The sequence below is a fragment of the Crinia signifera genome, chromosome 12, assembly GCF_055691185.1.
Source record: "Crinia signifera chromosome 12, ASM5569118v1, whole genome shotgun sequence".
NCBI lineage: Eukaryota > Metazoa > Chordata > Amphibia > Anura > Myobatrachidae > Crinia > Crinia signifera.
In genome coordinates, this window is record NC_139228.1 from 6,957,559 (window position 1) to 6,978,819 (window position 21,261).

The 21,261-nt window shown below is 52.7% G+C and overlaps 1 protein-coding gene and 1 long non-coding RNA gene across 3 annotated transcripts; both read right to left on the reverse strand.

The window, feature by feature from the left end:
• Positions 1–344: 344 nt before the first annotated feature.
• CLK2 (CDC like kinase 2) lies at positions 345–8,093 on the reverse strand. Of its 2 annotated transcripts, none has more exons than XM_083166753.1 (13): positions 7,935–8,093; positions 4,976–5,151; positions 4,659–4,887; positions 3,826–3,922; positions 3,457–3,523; positions 3,246–3,362; positions 2,849–3,015; positions 2,673–2,767; positions 2,434–2,560; positions 2,275–2,357; positions 1,476–1,555; positions 1,304–1,394; positions 345–905 (listed from the first exon to the last, which is right to left on the reverse strand). In XM_083166753.1, the coding sequence occupies exons 2-13, from the start codon at positions 5,149–5,151 to the stop codon at positions 735–737; spliced, it is 1,500 nt and encodes a 499-aa protein (XP_083022879.1). In that variant the 5' UTR covers positions 7,935–8,093; the 3' UTR covers positions 345–734. The 2 variants fall into 2 exon arrangements, with proteins under 2 accessions (XP_083022879.1, XP_083022878.1); XM_083166752.1 differs by having other exon boundaries at positions 2,434–2,563.
• Positions 8,094–13,361: 5,268 nt separating this feature from the next.
• Positions 13,362–17,818, reverse strand: LOC146050286 (uncharacterized). Its single transcript, XR_014466289.1, has 4 exons — positions 17,791–17,818; positions 17,406–17,492; positions 14,706–14,815; positions 13,362–14,032 (listed from the first exon to the last, which is right to left on the reverse strand). It is a non-coding gene; the product is annotated as an uncharacterized LOC146050286 (long non-coding RNA).
• Positions 17,819–21,261: the final 3,443 nt, after the last annotated feature.

The following is a 21,261-nucleotide window of genomic DNA, read 5'->3' on the forward strand; positions in this document are numbered from 1 at the left end:
AGAAATCCCAATATCCGACAATTGATATGGTGTAGGTTTATGCATGCTATGTAACTTTTCGCCAGTATGTGTCACTATTTTTTCTGTTCTAAATATGATTTTAGCTTTTTGGTGAAGGCTTCTTTTGGTGCTACCCTGGGCTGATTTGTTACAGTAAGCACTGAGGGATCAATACAAGTTTATCTTTGAGACCTCTCTCAGCCAACAGATGACTAGGAAGCCATTGATTGGCTGAGAGAGGTCTGGGGGCCTTTATACAGAGGTAGGGTGTAGGACACAAACACATGAGTCCAGGGATCCGCAGCAGCGCAGCAGGAACCAGCGCTCAGCAGAAACAGCACAGCTCAAGTACAAACAGATTGCGTTTATTTCTCACAAAGACTGTACAAAACTTTATATATAAAAACACTGCCAGATGCTGCCCCCTCCCCGTAACACTGACATTATAAATTATAGGACAACTGTACAGGTGCAGTGTAGCCCACCCACCACCAGAGGGAGCAGTGACAGCACATCATGAGACAGCCATCTATGTACACGGCAGGCCCTGCTCCCATCACACGCGTGTGCGCCTTTACAGAATATATATATATATTTATATAGACTATTTCACATATTAACAGCTTTACCAGACTGCAAAGTGTTCATTTCATTCTGTTTAAAAAATAAAACAATAAAGGATGAAGCACCACCAGGGGTTGTAAAGCGACAGGTTTGGCGTAAGCTGGGCGGCCTCATCGGCTGATGTCACGTCCGCTATCCCAGTGCTTTGGCGGGTGAGAGTTAAAAAATGGGTGTTTCAGGGCTTCTGACAGGGTGAAACGCTTGGACGGCTCATACTCCAACATTCCCTCAATGAGGTCAAACAGCTGATGATGCTCCTCGCTCTCAGAGACCATGTACCTCTGTAAGACAGGGAACAAGTCACAAATGTACATGTGCAGCCTGACCCCGGCATACAACCGCCCCCTCCCAGCTCTGTAACATGACCCCCGGCACACAGCCGATGCCAAACCCACCACCACAGCCGCCCGCCCCTAGTTCTATATTAATATATATGCCCCTCCCCCAGCCACTTGCTCCCGGCCTTGTAACATACCATCCCCGCCTGGAACAGCTGCCGGCTTACAGCTCTATGTATGGGGGGGTATAAACTGCCGTTGTGGAAACGTTTACACACCAGCATCCCAGCTTACTCCCTATGCCCGGCTGGCCTTCTCTGAACACCCGTGCGCAGATTCAGCCAATTAAATTCCAGCAACGGACATAACACTGATCTGTATGACAGGCCCCATCCCCTTACCCTTAGTGCTTTGCAGTTCTCCCGGACGTATCGCCCCGCGGACGTGTTCTCATCCCAGTCCAGCCGCCCATGGTAGAAGTACTTCTGTTTCCTGTTAGACAGTAATCGGGTCACACAACAGAACAGAAATCGCGCATGTTGGTTATACGCAGCAGCATTCAGTGTCACTCACCTTGTCTTCCGGCTCATACGGGACGGGATTGGGCCCAGAATCCTCTCCATCATCGCCAGGTGCTCCCTGTTGTCATGAGTCTGTGCAGCGAAGAGACAGCCGTGAGACACAGCAGTAAGCAGAGCAAAGAAAGAGCCGAGCATAGAGACAGCCGCGAGACACAGCAAGCAGACAGCCGTGAGACACAGCAGGCAGCCGAGCAAAGAAACAGCCGTGAGACACAGCAGGCAGCCGAGCAAGGAGACAGCCGCGAGACACAGCAAGCAGCAGAGCAAGGAGACAGCCGCGAGACACAGCAAGGAGACAGCCGCGAGACACAGCAGGCAGCAGAGCAAGGAGACACAGCAAGCAGCAGAGCAAGGAGACAGCCGCGAGACACAGCAAGGAGACAGCCGCGAGACACAGCAAGCAGCAGAGCAAGGAGACAGCCGCGAGACACAGCAGGCAGCAGAGCAAGGAGACACAGCAGGCAGCAGAGCAAGGAGACAGCCGCGAGACAGCAGAGCAAGGAGACAGCCGCGAGACACAGCAGGCAGCAGAGCAAGGAGACAGCCGCGAGACACAGCAGGCAGCAGAGCAAGGAGACACAGCAGGCAGCAGAGCAAGGAGACAGCCGCGAGACACAGCAGGCAGCAGAGCAAGGAGACAGCCGCGAGACACAGCAGGCAGCAGAGCAAGGAGACAGCCGCAAGACACAGCAGGCAGCAGAGCAAGGAGACAGCCGCAAGACACAGCAGGCAGCAGAGCAAGGAGACAGCCGCGAGACACAGCAGGCAGCATAGCGCATGCAGATCCTCACCTGGAACAAGGTGAACCCGACGTAATACTCGAAGATGATGCAGCCAATGCTCCAGACGTCACAGGGCTGGCTCCAGCCGAGCTCTAGGCACAGGGAGGGGAGAATCAGTGACGTGAGCATTACATTAGCAAAGAGCAGCCTCGCAGGGGAGACACTCACCTAGGATGACCTCTGGTGCACGGTAGTGACGCGTGGACACAATAGTGCTGTGATGCTCGTGATCAAACGTGGCACTGCCGAAGTCCACCACCCGAATATCTGTCTTCTTCACACATCGCTCATCTCTCTTCTTGGTGAGAGGGAGGTCACAGGGAGAGACCATGGGTACAAGAATTAGGTACATCCTGAGGAGCGGCCCAATAGCCAGGGATAGACCTAACGAGACGCTGACCACCCACCTTGTCCATGTTGTACGTCAGCTCAAAGTCCGAGCTCACAAAGAGGATGTTCTCCGGCTTCAGGTCTGTGTGCGTCAACTTGTTGTCATGGAGAACTGGAAGGACAGGAGGAGGAGACATTAGTACCCACGCCGGCCTACTGGGAGACCCAACACTGCTGTACTGGTACCACTTACACTTCACAGCCTGGCACACCTGCTGGGCCATGTGCCGCACCTGGTGGATGGGGTACGGGAGATAGTTGTTTTCCTTCAGAAAATCAAATGTGCTGAGGCCCAGTAGCTCAAAGGAGATGCACATGTGTCCGTGGTAGTCAAACCAGTCATACATCTGGACGCACAGACTGCAGAGAGCACAAAGCCCACTGGTTACACAGAGGAGGAGGGGGGAGGTACAGCCAAAGACAGGAATTGGGACAGAAGCGTAGGCACAACCAAAGACAGGTATTGGGACACGAGCCTAGGCACAGCCAGACACAGACATTGGGATGGAAGCAGAGGCAGAGCCAGACACAGACATTGGAGGAGGGGGTGGACAGACTAGTAAAGCACTTAGGGTAGGGCCAAGTCTTACTGCTTATTATCGGGGTCCTTCTCGTTGATCTTCTCTAGAACATTGATCTCCAGACGTGCTGCCTCCTTGTATTTCTCCACATTCTTTATGATTTTTAGAGCCACTCTAGCTCCGCCCCTAAAGCACAAGATGGGAAGACATTACAGAGCAGCCCATGATCCCAGTGACTGGACACACCCACAACCAGACATTACAGATGGAGTCCACTAACCTGCGATGGTCTATGCACTGAACCACTCGGCCAAACGTCCCCTCGCCCAGGGTGCTGAGAATCTCATCTGTGAGGGTGGAAGCAGAGAAGGGAATGAGGAGGTGGCAGAGAACTGCTGGCCTCTCAGGCTGGGCATAGTTGTGCCACATCAGTTACACTAGCTTCCTGCCCTCCAACTAGCAGTACAAGAACACTATATATACAGTGTAGCTTTAACAGTAATAAAGGAGGAAGAGGAGGAGGAGGAGGAAGGGGGCGTCTGTTTGTTTAATCAAAATCAAATAAACACAAAAGACAGACAGGCCTGCAGCGTCTCTGGGGAGGGGGCTTAGAACTAGAGAGCTAAATTATGTTACGATTTGGCTGTACATCTTTCTTGTAGCCAGTCGCCGCTGCGATAGATCAGGTGACCCTCCACGTCGTCTTCCACACTCTTGGCCTGCCTGCTGCTGCTCTGGCGACTCCTCTGTTGGGACGGGCCCGTCAATCCCGGCAAAACACCACCATTCACCAGCCAATCAGATTTTCAAACCAGCGGCACATAGGTTGGTTGGTTTGGAAATTCACATTGTAGTTTGAGGTAGGAGGGTGTGCAGTAGATTCCCAGCCAATTCATACGGCACATAGGAATATATAACGATAGGGATATTGCAAGGGAACAGGTCAAGATACAAATACACTAACTCAGAAATAAAAATAAAAAAAACATTCTGCTTATTTTCTCTTTTCATCGTTGTAAAATCAGGAGCAAAAAGTGAAAATGTTGAACAGGTCTTCTCCTTAGTAACCAACCCCCTAAATCTGGGGCGCCCACAGTCTAAGCACACGCTGGTCACGCCACTGCATAGACATAAAGCACCCCTAGACACGGACTGCAACCAGCAGGAACACCCCCCCTTTATCCATCAGCCTCTGCGCTGTATTAAATGAGGAGAACCCAAAGCAGCCAGGGACACCCATTGGTTCTCAGGTGCGCAGTCAGACACATGACGTTATATCACCACCCACCTATATCGGGGTATAGACAGTGAGGAGGGAGTGATAACCATCTACTCCTCACAGGACGTGGAGCGAGCAGTCTCAGGAATAGGACAATGACTGGCTATATATACACACACACACACACAGCAGGGGGTGGAGGAGAACTTACCCAGAGTCACTGTAAGTAACAGATAGAAAGAAGGGAGAGCAGGGATACTCACCGATGTGGACTGGCTATAAGACCTTGTTCTGCGCTTCCTGCGCTTCTGCTTGCGCCGGTTGCTTTTGCAGCTCTGGTAGCTGTCCTCACGGGAGCGTCTGTAATCGTACGAGTGTCTGTATTCTACACCGTAGTACATGTCCCCTTTGTCCCTGCTGTAGTCATTTCTCCGGTAACTGTCGCAGTATCTGCGCTCATAGGCCCTCCTGTCTGACGAGCGTGCGTCGTAACTGAGGGGAGAGCACAGCAGGGCCGTTACACAGGACTGCTGGCACCTTACACACTGCAGTCATAGGGACCAGCAGGACCCACTCTCACCTGCGCGACCTTTCGTGGTAACTGTCACCATGTCTGTGATGCCGGTCACGTCCTCTGTCGCTGCTGCTTGTCCGCGATCTGCTCCTTCTCCGCCTGTGCTTGCGGCTTCTGTAGCGATCATGGTAGCTTCCTCGGCTGCCTCTCTCCGATGAGCGGTACCGTCGGGAGTGCGGCATCTGAGACATGAGGAAGAGTCAGTACTGCACAGCGATTACACTGTCACTCGGCCTAAAGCTCCTTACTGCTGATTACACCAGACCGTGCAGGTGAATCTAAGCCTGCCTGGATGCAGCTACAGGGTACAGACATGGAGGTGGTGTGCCTGTACTATATTCATACACTAGGTCACACCCCCGTGACATCACTAGGTCACACCCCCCGTGACAAGCACATGATAGGAATGTGACAGCAGGTGAGCACAGGCGCTGCCGACTACTATTCTGTGTTATGTGACACCACCAGCAGTGACATATACTGGAGGGGCCATTTTAGCGTGGGCTATACATGACACCGTAAGGGTGGTTGTATACAGTACGTGGAGACACGACATCTCTCTACATCTATAACATTAAATCACCGTTACTGTATAACATCTCCAGGTCTTATACAGGGTTATCAGAGTCTGATGCAGCATAAACACAGGTGACTGAGGCCGCTGCTGAGCGACGTAGTACAGATCACTCACTGCGCTCCGGTAATCTCATTAGAACACTGCGATCTAACTAGAGATTCACAGCTGTCACTGAGGGGTACACACAAAGATCAATCCGTGCTTAATTTCACAACAATCTAGTGAAATCGCCCCGTGCGTATGCCAGGGTAAATGCGATGGGGTACAGATTTTGTGCACATAACTGGTCCCTGTGGATGAGGATTGTTCTCCGCACAGTAACGATGCAGACACCTGACACGAAGCTCGCTCATTGCATATATATTCCCACCAGGCACATTGTGAGTAGCATTTACCTGGCCTCGCTTACTGTATGGCATCCCCAGTATATGCCATCTGAAGCGACCACAATGGGTGATATACATTTGACCATTAGCAGTATATACATACATACATACACACACACACACACACACACACACACACACACACACACACACACACACACACAGCAGGCTAGCAGCTGCAGAGACCTGACACTTTCATGGGCTCCCCTCTTCCTAAGGTAGGATGGTTCCTTATGTCAGACCGGAACCAAGGTGTCAGCTCCCCAAAATATTGGGGTCTTTGTGACAAAATCATTTAAAACTTTTTAAATCTGACAGCCCCCATTTCCTTCATTACTGGTTACCAAGAACTTTCCGAGGGCAAACGTGTTACCTCCCATATCAGGGTGGGATATACTATATATATATATATATATATATATATATATATATATATATATATATATATAGATAGATAGGAGATATATATCAGTGTTACCCAAGTGCAGTGCTATCCCCCCCCCCCCCCCCCATATATACCTCAACTATAGCAGTACATGTCTCCAGGACACTATAGATCCGATTTATTAAGCTCGGTGAAGTGATAAAGTGTCTGGTTGGTATCACCGGCCAATCAGCTCCTATCTGTGAAGTTACAGGCTTGGTTTGAAAGAGGTAGGAGCCGATTGGCCGGTGATAAAAACCAGACACTTTATCACTTCACCGAGCTTAATAAATCTAGCCCTATATATCAGGGTTACCAAGTAAACAGGCCCACCGACAGGCGGGGACTGTAGTACCGGCCCGGCAGCAGATTGTGCTCTATCAGAAGCTAATTTAGCTATTTAGTGTCCCTTCTCTAATCCTTAACGTGCACCCGCAACATTCTTCAAGGTGGCGCAGTGAGCACAACACAGGGTCTCTCCTCCCGTCATGTCACAGCAGCTCACTACATTAGTTCCGTCCCGGCCCCAGAATATCTCTGTCTCTCCCGGGAAAGCTGCGGACGCACTCTGAAAGCCCTGTGTAGACAGGAGAGAGCTCTGCTTCGTTATTATGTCTCCTGGCCGGGCAATGCGGGGACTGTGTGTCCGGGACAGTGCAGGAGGACAAACAGCTGCCAGGTGTAATGGAAGCAATCCCAATTTTATTCTGTGTAGGGGCTGTGTGTCTAGGACAGGGCAGGAGTAGAGATTGGGAGGCAGTTTGAGAGTAATGTGCGGACTCGGAGCTGAAGTGGGAGCCCCACCACACACCCACCATCACCACTAGTCCACCAAACCCCCCCCCCCCCCCCCCAATGCCCTGTAGCCCCTCTTTAAGAAATTGGTTTTTGATGCCTCCCTACCCTAAGCTGTAGCTCCACCCACCATTTGTATTCAGTCACGGGCCGCAATGTCTGATGGCAGCCCTGCAAGTAACCCCCTGCATACCTTCCATATGGCAGTGCATGTCACCAGGACGGATAGCTATACAATCCTATCTATGCAGTGTAAAGGTGGCCATACACACGCAGATTTATCTTCAGATCTGGTTGGTTGAAACAAAAACATGGTTATGGATGAGAGCAAATGACAGTTGACCATTTGCTTAGAAATGCTGGAAAACTGACAAACTGTCACTCATCCATAACCATGTTTTTGTTCCAACCAGCCAGATCTGAAGATAAATCTTACTAGTGTATGGGCACCTTAAGCCTGCGAGCAGGGCCCCCCTACCTCTGTCCGTTGGATACCGCCCATACTGGTCATTTCTTCCTATTATAAAGTGCAATGAAGTCAGCTGCGGTATATATGAAGCTAAATTATATATACACACTTATGTGTGAGGGGATAACACTACTAAAGGAGGGGGGGGGGGGGAGACAAAGTACAATGGTGGAGAGCGAGATAACCCCCTGCCGCCATTTTGTGTCCCTATTTCCAGCGGCCGCCATCTTGCGCTCCGGACACCAGATCGGACGCCTTCGTCTCCCTTTCCCCCCGGCCTCACCATGCCGGCGTCTCCCACTCGCCCCTCTCACCGTCCTCGCAGCCAGGCCGGTTCTCTTGTCCCACAGGAAGTCCGTGATGGCGGTGAGCGACTCCGAGGCTTCTGCCGCCCGCTGCCACCTCCTCTCTTCTCCTCCTCAGTGCGCGGCCCCGCTGCCAGTGCCCGAGCACGTTACCGTGCGCGCCACGCCCCCGTCGCACGCTCATTGGCCCGCCACCTGGAAACTTCCACTGTGCGCCACACATTATCCTTTCTGCCTCCCTGCGTCGCCATATTGTGTCAGGGAATAGTGCCAGGCCTCTGCCACATAAACACAATGCCCCATACCTCCCAATATGACCCTCTGCAGGAGGGACACAACGCTCTACCCTCTTGATGTATGATTACCAGGTGCTGGCAATCTTACATTAAAAGGCCCAAGTAGCACGATGATAAGGCCCCCTTCTCCTCTTGTGGTAACAGCCCCCCTATTTAGACCACCTAAATGTTACTCATCCCCCCACGTAGGGTGACCAACTCATCCCTTTTATCCGGGACACATATTAATTACACAGGTTCTGTGGCTGGCTTTCACCTGGTTTTAAACCATACCTCCCAACTGTCACGATTTTAGAGGGACAGTCCCGATTTTCGGGTCCTGTCCCGCTGTCCCACCCGCGGCAGGCATTGTCCCGCTGCGGGGGGTGGCAGTTGGGAGACCCCCCAATCTAGTGGAATAGACGCTGCGCGCATGCGCACAGCGTCTATTCTCGTATGAAAATGAGGTTGCGGCTAATTAGCATAAGTCGCGCCCTCATTTGCATATGCCCGCCCCCTTTTCGGGCGCTCGCGAAGTTGGGAGGTATGTTTAAACTGCCACAGAACCTGTGTAATTAATGTGTCCCGGATTAAAGGGATGAGTTGGTCACCCTACCCCCACGTACCCATATACCGCCTATATATCAGGGTTGCCGACTTTTTCTGTCTCCTCTCCGGGAGAAGCCCGGAGAGGAGACATCAAGCTGCAGTTCGGGGGGCGGGGCTTGAGCTTTACATCATTAAGCCCCGCCCCCAGGATGGTAAAAAAACCAATTCACGGATCTCCGTGGAGGGGGCGGGGCTAAAATGATGTGATTTTAGCTCCGCCCCTCCCCTGAGACCCGCGGATTGACGGTTTTCAATTCAAAGGTATGGGGAAGACGGCACAATCGGGGGGTGGCGTAGGGGTCCCCCAGAATCCGGGAGGGTTGCCCACCTTTCCGGGGGGACGGGAGGAGGACCCGATTTTCGGGATCCTCCCGGTAATTCCGGGAGGGTCGGCAACCCTGCTATATATTCCCTTATCTCCCCACTACCCATATACCCCTACGGCATGCAGTTGAAATCTCAGCGGTTGGAATCCCAGCGGTCAAAATCTTGACCGCCGATATCCCGGCACTTGTCCCTCTATGGGTGATCCTCCTCGCCCCCTTGTCAGGATTTCGGCGGTCGGGATTCTGGCGTCAGCATTTTGACCAATCCCAATTGGACCAATTTAGTACCAATCCCACCCCTACATACTCCTGTATCTCCCCACGTACCCAAATACCCCCTACATACTCCCGTATCTCCCCACGTACCCATATACCCCCAACATATTCCTGTATCTACCCACGTACCCATATACCCCCTACATATGCCTGTATCTACCCACATACCCATATACCCCCTACATATGCCTGTATCTAGGCACATATCCCCTATATACTCCTGTATCTAACCCACACACCCATATACCCCCTACATACTCCCATATCTCCCAACGTACCCATATACCCCCTACATATTCCAGTATCAACCTAAGTACCCATTTATCCCCTACATACTCCTGTAACTCCCCACGTACTCTTATACCCCCTACATATTCCCGTATCTACCCACATATCCATATACCCCCTACATACACCCATATCTCCGCACATACCCCTACATACTCCTGTATCTAACCCACACACCCCTCATACCCAAATACCCCCTACAAACTCCCGTATCTCCCCACGTAACCATATACCCCTACATACTCCCGTATCCCCCAATGTACCCATATCTTCCTACATATTCCCGTATCTACCCATGCACCCATATACCCCCTACATACGCCCGTATCTCTCTACGTACCCGTATACCCCTATATACTCCCGTAACTACCAATGCGCCCATATACCCCCTACATGCTCCCGCATCTCTCCACGTACTCATATACCCCTACATGCTCCCGTATCTCTCCACGTACCCATATACCCCCTACATATTCCCGTATCTACCTAAGTACCCATATACCCCCTACAAACTCCCGTATCCCCCAATGCACCCATATTTTTTCTTCATAATACCGTATCTACCCATGCACCCCCTACATACGCCTGTATCTCTCTACATACCCGTATACCCCCTATATACTCCCGTAACTACCAACGCACCCATATACCCCCTACATGCTCCCGCATCTTTCCACGTACCCATATACCACCTACATATTCCCGTATCCCCCAATGCACCCATATCTTTCTACATATTCCTGTATCTATCCATGCACCCATATACCCCCTACATACGCCTGCATCTCTCTACGTACCCGTATACCCCCTATATACTCCCGTTACTACCCATGCACCCATATACCCCCTACACACTCCCGTATCTCTCCACGTACCCATATACCCCCTACATACTCCCGTAACCCCCCATGCCGTATCATCCCGTCACACGCGCCTCAGTACTCGCGTATCCTCTTATCACACACACCTCAGTGCTCCCGTATCATTCTATAACACACAGCTGAGTACTCCCGTATCATCCCGTCACACGCGCCTCGGTGCTCCCGTATCATCCCGTCACACGCGCCTCGGTGCTCCCGTATCATCCCGTCACACGTGGCTCAGCGCTCCCGTATCATCCCGTCACACGCGGCTCAGCGCTCCCGTATCATCCCGTCACACGCGGCTCAGCGCTCCCGTATCATCCCATCACACGCGCCTCAGCGCTCCCGTATCATCCCGTCACACGCGCCTCAGCGCTCCCGTATCATCCCGTCACACGCGCCTCAGCGCTCCCGTATCATCCCGTCACACGCGCCTCAGCGCTCCCGTATCATCACGTCACACGCAGCTCAGCGCTCCCGTATCATCCCGTCACACGCGCCTCAGCGCTCCCGTATCATCCCGTCACACGCGCCTCAGCGCTCCCGTATCATCCCGTCACACGCGCCTCAGCGCTCCCGTATCATCCCGTCACACGCGCCTCAGCGCTCCCGTATCATCCAGTCACACACGCCTCAGCGCTCCCGTATCATCCCGTCACACGCGCCTCAGCGCTCCCGTATCATCCCGTCACACGCGCCTCAGCGCTCCCGTATCATCCCGTCACACGCGCCTCAGCGCTCCCGTATCATCCCGTCACACGCGGCTCAGCGCTCCCGTATCATCCCGTCACACGCGCCTCAGCGCTCCCGTATCATCCCGTCACACGCGGCTCAGCGCTCCCGTATCATCCCGTCACACGCGCCTCAGCGCTCCCGTATCATCCCGTCACACGCGGCTCAGCGCTCCCGTATCATCCCGTCACACGCGCCTCAGCGCTCCCGTATCATCCCGTCACACGCGCCTCAGCGCTCCCGTATCATCCCGTCACACGCGCCTCAGCGCTCCCGTATCATCCCGTCACACGCGCCTCAGCGCTCCCGTATCATCCCAACACGCGCCTCAGTACTCCCGTATCATCCCGTCACACGCGCCTCAGTACTCCCGTATCATCCCGTCACACGCGGCTCAGTGCTCCCGTATCATCCCGTCACACGCGCCTCAGTACTCCCGTATCATCCATCACACGCGACTCAGTACTCCCGTATCATCCCGTCACACGCGCCTCAGCACTCCCGTTATCCCGTCACACGCGACTCAGTACTCCCATATCATCCGTCACACGCGCCTCAGCACTCCTGTATCATCCCGTCACACGCGCCTCAGCGCTCCCATATCATCCCGTCACACATGCCTCAGCGCTCCCGTATCATCCCGTCACACATGCCTCAGCGCTCCCATATCAACCCGTCACACATGCCTCAGTGCTCCCGTATCATCCCGTCACACGCGGCTCAGTGCTCCCGTATCATCCATCACACGCGACTCAGTACTCCCCTATCATCCCGTCACACGCGACTTAGTACTCCCATATCATCCCGTCACACGCGCCTCAGCACTCCCGTATCATCCCGTCACACGCGCCTCAGCGCTCCCGTATCATCCCGTCACACGCGCCTCAGCGCTCCCGTATCATCACGTCACACGCGGCTCAGCGCTCCCGTATCATCCCGTCACACGCGCCTCAGCGCTCCCGTATCATCCCGTCACAGGCGCCTCAGCGCTCCCGTATCATCCCGTCACACGCGCCTCAGCGCTCCCGTATCATCCCGTCACACGCGCCCCCGTATCATCCCGTCACACGCGCCTCAGCGCTCCCGTATCATCCCGTCACACGCGGCTCAGCGCTCCCGTATCATCCCGTCACACGCGGCTCAGCTCTCCCGTATCATCCCGTCACACGCGCCTCAGCGCTCCCGTATCATCCCGTCACACGCGCCTCAGCGCTCCCGTATCATCCCGACACACGCGCCTCAGCGATCCCGTATCATCCCGTCACACGCGCCTCAGCGCTCCCGTATCATCCCGTCACACGCCCCTCAGCGCTCCCGTATCATCCCGTCACACGCGCCTCAGCGCTCTTGTATCATCCCGTCACACGCGCCTCAGCGCTCCCGTATCATCCCGTCACACGCGCCTCAGCGCTCCCGTATCATCCCGTCACACGCGCCTCAGCGCTCCCGTATCATCCCAACACGCGCCTCAGTACTCCCGTATCATCCCGTCACACGCGCCTCAGTACTCCCGTATCATCCCGTCACACGTGGCTCAGTACTCCCGTATCATCCATCACACGCGACTCAGTACTCCCGTATCATCCCATCACACGCGCCTCAGTACTCCCGTATCATCCATCACACGCGACTCAGTACTCCCATATCATCCCGTCACAAGCGCCTCAGCACTCCCGTATCATCCCGTCACACGCGCCTCAGTACTCCCGTTATCATCCCGTCACACATGCCTCAGTACTCCCGTATCATCCATCACACGCGACTCAGTACTCCCATATCATCCCGTCACACGCGATTCAGTACTCCCGTATCATCCCGTCACACGCGACTCAGTACTCCCATATCATCCCGTCACACGCGCCTCAGCGCTCCCGTATCATCCCGTCACACATGCCTCAGTGCTCACATATCATCCCGTCACACGCGCCTCTACTCCCGTATCATCCCGTCACACGCGCCTCAGTACTCCCGTATCATCCATCACACGCGACTCAGTACTCCCATATCATCCCGTCACACATGCCTCAGTACTCCCATATCATCCCGTCACACATACCTCAGTACTCCCGTATCATCCCGTCACACATGCCTCAGTACTCCCATATCATCCCGTCACACATACCTCAGTACTCCCATATCATCCCGTCACACACGCCTCAGCGCTCCCATATCATCACTGGCAGCTACATCCTCCCCCAGCATTTCCTGCCCATCAGATGATCACAGCACGACACATACAATGCAGCTTAAAGTTTATTGTAAGATACAGTCGCAGGGGACGCCTTCTTCCATTGTATAGGATGTTAGAACGAGCAGAAAACCAGCAGAACGTCTCAGGTCATCTGACTAATCACCGCGTCACTTGTCCAGCTCCAGCGCAGTAGGCGTGGGAATGTGATGAGGAGACATGGCTGGGTGGGCACAGGGGTGTAACACACACAGTTAGGAGACTGTGCACATCATAGAGGCCACTCACAAGTCACGTATAGTTTTTGTGCAAGATCGTCATACAAGCAGAGCATAGTAGAACCCCTGTGGCAGGACATGCTGGGATATGTAGTTGCACAGCAGCTGGCCTGACCAATGGTAACCTTTATCTCTAGTGCTTCTGTATAAATAGTCTCTCATCATCGCTATCCAGAGGGAGATGCACAGATGGGGTGTCACACCCTAGGGCCACTGATCGAGTCAGGAGTCCTGTGAATGGCTAAAGCCTCAAGGTTATCCATCCAGGAGCACTGCCAGGTAGAGAAAAGACATCAAGTGAGAAGGGTCGCCAGTGTCGCGACTCCACCCTCCCTATGCCACCGGCAGGCCACTCCCCACCGGCGCACCACTCCACCCTCCCTATGCCACCGGCGCACCACTCCACCCTCCCCATGCCACCGGCAGGCCACTCCACTCTCCCCACCGGCGCACCACTCCACCCTCCCCATGCCACACCACTCCACCCTCCCTCCCTATGCCACCGGCGCACCACTCCACACTCCCGGATCACTACTCCACCCTCCCCATGCCACCGGCACACCAATCCACTCTCCCCACCGGCGCACCACTCCACCCTCCCCATGCCACACCACTCCACCCTCCCTCCCTATGCCACCGGCGCACCACTCCACACTCCCGGATCACTACTCCACCCTCCCCATGCCACCGGCAGGCCACTCCACTCTCCCCACCGGCGCACCACTCCACCCTCCCCATGCCACACCACTCCACCCTCCCTCCCTATGCCACTGGCGCACCACTCCACACTCCCGGATCACCACTCCACCCTCCCCATGCCACCGGCACACCAATCCACCCTCCCCATGCCACCAGCACACCAATCCACCCTTCCTCCACAAGCCACTAGTGGGCCACTTTGCCCACCCCCTCCCTCTGTAAATCATTGTGTGCCAGTCCCCTTACCAGCACTTTAGTGACCTGGAAGACCTGTGCCTGGTACTGGGTGACATCCTCGATGGTGTGTGCCAGTTTGTCCAACTCCAAGTGTAGCTCCTCCAGGGCCTCCTTTAAATCTAGAAGAAAGGAAGAGAATGTGGTAACTAATCACCTGAGCACCTTTCCCAGTGATCCACATGTATAATGGGAATAACAGCTAGGGTATATGGGGCACACACACTCCCAGCACGCCATGCGCACCCCCCTTGGAACACACACACACACTCCTCGCACCCACCTTGGAACACACACACACACACTCTGCACCCCCGGAAAACACACACACTCCCCGCACCCCCCCTCGAAACACACACACACACTCTCTCCCCGCAACCCCCCTCGGAACACACACACTCCGCACCCAATGCGACCCCCCGGGACAAACACTCCCCGCACACAATGCGCACCCCCCGGGACAAACACACACACTCCCTGCACGCCATGCGCACCCCCGGAACACACATACACTCCCAACACACACCTCCCCAGAACACACATACTCCCCACCCAATGCCCCCCCCCCCCCCCGGGACAAACACACACTCCCTGCACACCCCCGGAACACACATACGCTCCCCGCACACACCTCCCCAGAACACACACACACACACACTTTCCGCACCCAATGCGCACCCCCCGGGACACACACACACAAACTCCGTGCCCGCCATGTGCACCCCCGGAACACACATACACACTCCCCGCACACACCTCCCCAGAACACACAAACTCTCTGCACCCCCCGGAATACACACACACTCCGCACCCAATGCGTACCCCCGGGACACACACTCCCCGCACACACCTCCCCAGAACACACAAACTCTCCGCACCCCCCGGAACACACACACACTCCCCGCACACGCACATATACTACCCGTACGCCATGCGCACCCTCCCGGCACACACACACATACACTCCCCGCACGCCATGCGCACCCTCCCGGCACACACACATACACTCCCCACACGCCATGCGCACCCTCCCGGCACACACACATACACTCCCCGCACGCCATGCGCACCCTCCCGGCACACACACCCCCGGCACACACACACTTCCCGCAAGCCATGCGCACCTCCCGGAACACATATTCCCTGTTCACCATAGGGGGTGGATGGAGATAACAAGTTATCACAGGGTGGGGGGCGCAGAAAATGGGTTGCTCTATCAAAGCTGCACTGAGGATGGGTTGTCAGGCCCGTAAAAATGAATGCGCTGGTAGGTATGGATTCCAATTAGATTAATTGGTAGGTGCCAATATTAATAGGGTTAAAAAAAAATATTACACAATAAAAATATGTATATTCAATAAAAAAATTCATAAACATGTAAATAACAACATTAGGTAGCAGTGTGGTGCTTTTGTTAAATGAAGCTTCTGGGAGGGAATGAATGTATAAATGGTCAGTCCATACGGTACCGTATTTTATTATGGAGAAATGATGGGATCCGTTCCTAAAGTGCCTTCTGGAATGTCCTCGGATATACCCGTTAAGTGGGAGGTCCTGTTCCTTGTAGGGATGGCGTTGTATTTGTGGGGCTTTTCAAGGTGTATGGAGGCTTTTGTGGTTGCATGGTTTAAGTTTTTTACAGGCGAAACGCTTTGGGGGTGGAGAGGGAATTTTCAGTCCCATACAATTTGCTGCTAGCATTTGGATAATCACCTTTGAGACCGAACCAGCATCACCTTTGTCCTTCCCTAAAGTTTTGGAGGATTGGTCCTTAGTCCAATCAAACAGACTTTACTACCTGGCCGGGGAGTGCTACCCCACAAATACAACGCCATCCCTACAAGGAACAGGACCTCCCACTTAACGGGTATATCCGAGGACATTCCAGAAGGCACTTTAGGAACGGATCCCATCATTTCTCCATAATAAAATACGGTACCGTATGGACTGACCATTTATACATTCATTCCCTCCCACTCCCAGAAGCTTAATTTAACAAAAGCACCACACTGCTACCTAATGTTGCTATTTACATGTTTATCAATTTTTTATTGAATATACATATTTTTATTGTTTAATAATATTTTTTTAACCCTATTAATATTGGCACCTACCAATTAATCTAATTGGAATCCATACCTACCAGCGCAGTGTACACATCCCATTCACTTTGTTCCCTGTACACCATGGCTGGCCAATCCAGTCCTGTGATTTACCACTAGTGCACGTGTTCAAAATAGGGATGGTCATCGACCATCAATGATTTAAAATCATCGATGGCTTATGGCCGTTGTCAAATACTTTTGCCATCGATGTGGGAGAACCTACATCCATGGCAAAGAAGAACCGATGTGTCCTCTTTTTTTTTTTTTTCCAATGTGCTGGGACACAGAGCATAGCTCCGCCCCCAGACACCTGGAAGTCCCATCCCCGAGTTCTGATTGGCCCACGGGCCAGTCAGTCAGATATAATGGATGACCATCGATAGCTTAAACTACCACTATCGATGGCTGGGTGCAGAATCACCATCGATGGCATCTGCACCGATGGCCATCCCTTCCAAATCCCCAAGCTGGTGCACAGGTGTAGTCATTACTGTCACACAGCCGCCTCAGTCCTACTATACAGGCTAAATGATATACATGACCTGCTGGACAGCTTTGGCCACCCCTGCTGTATACCATTACTCGTCCCAGTAATCTCCCAGTATACCCAGCACCACCACTCCCAGGCTCCCCGGCAGGCCGGACCTCGCAGCCGTGCCGCACGTCTCTGGGACCGCTCCATCCTCTTCACTTCCTGTATCAGGATACCAACCAGATTTCCCGCCTTATACCGACCAATCAGACCATATGGGGCGTGTCCAATTAGTGCGGCGTCACATAGGCATCCCCGGGGCCGTATTGTCTGTGAGGGGGCGGGACAGCAGCTGCCAGTGAGGGGGCGGGGCAACGGCTTTCCGTAGGGGGGCGCGGCAGCAGCTGTCAGTGTGGGGGCGGGGCAGCATCTGTAATTCATCAGTTACTATCCTTACTGGTCCCCCGTTATATTATAGTACCCCGGTTTCACTACATCCGTTATATCCCTGTACCAGTACCCCAGTATAACTTCACCGGTCCCACCATTATATCCCCGTACCCCCATTATCACTGCACCCGATTATATCCCTGTACCACTGCACCAGTACCCCTTTTTATTCCAGTACCCCAATATCACTGCACCAATACCCCCATTATATCCCAGAACCCCCATTATATCCTATAACTCCAGTATTACTACACCAGTCCCCCATTATATCCCGTACCCCAAGAATCACTGCACCGGTACCCCCATTATATCCCAGTACCCCAGTATTACGACACTGGTACCACCATTATATCCCCGTAACCTCAGTATTACGGCACTGGTCCCCCATTATATCCACCCCCGTTATATACCAGTAACCCAGTATTAAGGCACTGGTCCCCCATTATATCCCCATACCCCCAGTATCACTGCACCAGTCCCCCCATTATATCCCCGTGCCCCCAGTATCACTGCACCGATACCCTCATTATATCCAGTATCCCAGTATTACGGCACTGGTCCCCCATTATATCCCCATACCCCCAGTATCACTGCACTAGTCCCCCCCATTATATCCTTGTACACCCAGTATCACTGCACCAGTCCCCCCATTATATCCCCGTAACCCCAGTATCACTGCACCAGTACCCCCATTATATTACAGTACCCCAGTATCACTGCACCGGTACCCCCATTATATCCCAGTACCCCAGTATTACTGCACAGGTACCCCCATTATATTACAGTACCCCAGTATTACTGCACCCATACCCGCATTATATTACAGTACCCCAGTATCACTGCACCGGTACCCCCATTCTATCCTGTAACCCCAGTATCACTGCACAGGTACCCCCATTATATCCCCATACTCCCAGTATTACGGCACTGGTCCCCCATTATAACCACCCCCATTATATCCCAGTACCCCAGTATTACGGCACTGGTCTCCCATTATATCCCCGTACCCCCAGTAGCATTGCACCGGCCCCTTCATTATATCCCCGTACCCCCAGTATCACTGCACCGATACCCTCATTATATCCAGTATCCCAGTATTACGGCACTGGTCCCCCATTATATCCCCGTACCCCCAGTATCACTGCACTAGTCCCCCCCATTATATCCTTGTACCCCCAGTATCACTGCACCAGTCCCCCCATTATATCCCCGTAACCCCAGTATAACTGCACCAGTACCCCCATTATATTACAGTACCCCAGTATCACTGCACCGGTACCCCCATTATATCCCAGTACCCCAGTATTACTGCACAGGTACCCCCATTATATTACAGTACCCCAGTATTACTGCACCCATACCCACATTATATTACAGTACCCCAGTATCACTGCACCGGTACCCCCATTCTATCCCAGTACCCCAGTATTACTGCACAGGTACCCCCATTATATTACAGTACCCCAGTATACTGCACCTGTACCCCCATTATATTACAGTACCCCAGTATCACTGCACCGGTACCCCCATTATATCCCAGTACCCCAGTATTACTGCACAGGTACCCCCATTATATTACAGTACCCCAGTATTACTGCACCCATACCCGCATTATATTACAGTACCCCAGTATCACTGCACCGGTACCCCCATTCTATCCTGTAACCCCAGTATCACTGCACAGGTACCCCCATTATATCCCCATACTCCCAGTATTACGGCACTGGTCCCCCATTATAACCACCCCCATTATATCCCAGTACCCCAGTATTACGGCACTGGTCTCCCATTATATCCCCGTACCCCCAGTAGCATTGCACCGGCCCCTTCATTATATCCCCGTACCCCCAGTATCACTGCACCGATACCCTCATTATATCCAGTATCCCAGTATTACGGCACTGGTCCCCCATTATATCCCCGTACCCCCAGTATCACTGCACTAGTCCCCCCCATTATATCCTTGTACCCCCAGTATCACTGCACCAGTCCCCCCATTATATCCCCGTAACCCCAGTATAACTGCACCAGTACCCCCATTATATTACAGTACCCCAGTATCACTGCACCGGTACCCCCATTATATCCCAGTACCCCAGTATTACTGCACAGGTACCCCCATTATATTACAGTACCCCAGTATTACTGCACCCATACCCACATTATATTACAGTACCCCAGTATCACTGCACCGGTACCCCCATTCTATCCCAGTACCCCAGTATTACTGCACAGGTACCCCCATTATATTACAGTACCCCAGTATACTGCACCTGTACCCCCATTATATTACAGTACCCCAGTATCCCTGCATCGGTACCCCCATTATATCCCAGTACCCCAGTATTACTGCACCTGTACCCGCATTATATTACAGTACCCCAGTATTACTGCACCTGTACCCCCATTATATTACAGTACCCCAGTATCACTGCACCGGTACCCCCATTATATTACAGTACCCCAGTATCACTGCACCAGTCCCCTTATTATATCCCAGTACCCCAGCATCACTGCACCAGTCCCCCCATTCTATCCCTGTACCCCCAGTATCACTGCACCAGTCCCTTCATTATATCCCAGTACCCCAGCATCACTGCACCAGTCCCCCCATTCTATCCCTGTACCCCCAGTATCACTGCACCAGTCCCTTCATTATATCCCAGTACCCCAGTATTACTGCACCAGTCCCCCCATTATAACCCAGTATTACTGAACCAGTGACCCAGTAAAAAGTTGGTATTCTACTAGAGAATAAAAATTTGGGTCGCCTATGTTATGAGCTGGTTCTCCAAAAGCAGCTGCTGGGGTATAGGGGTAGTCAGTCCCTATAAATGATTTATAACAGAAAAAAACCCCACAAAGAAGCAGCGCTACAACTACAATGAAACAAAAAGCCAATTATAACAAATTATTTTATATATTAAAGCAGTGGTTCTCAACTGTGCGCCTAGGATCCCTGGGGTGCCTCAGGTTGGTGGTCCAGAACCAATTCAAGTTATTTATGGCCAATGCAATAGGCAAAATCATTGCTTATGGCTTCCACTTATAAAATATGTGGGGAAACAGAAGTGAATCATGTTTCTCACCACATAAGTGGACCTAACGAAAACATTTAAAACACAACTTATTTAATATTTTTCCCGAAATTAGTAACCAACTTTTGGCTTAGGGGTGCCGTGCAAAATATTCTGATACTTTAGGGTGCCGTGATTCAAAAAGTTTGGGAACCACTGTATTAAAGTATAAAATGTACCACTTGGTGGATAATAAGTAAGTATACATATACACAATAAATGCACTCGCAGAATGGATGCTGGAGCCAGAGTAATCTTGTGGCTCAATGGTGGAAAGTCAAATTTGAAGGTAAGTGCACTTTACCAATAATGCTGCTTATACTGTAGGTGGCAAATGAGATCTGGAAGGAAGTCACAGGAGGTCCTCACTAGTTCTACGGTATCCCAATACGGTGCCGCCGGAGGAATCTGTGGGGGTACAGAGGTGAACAGAACCCAGGATGGTCCCCAATGTCCCCTCTGGT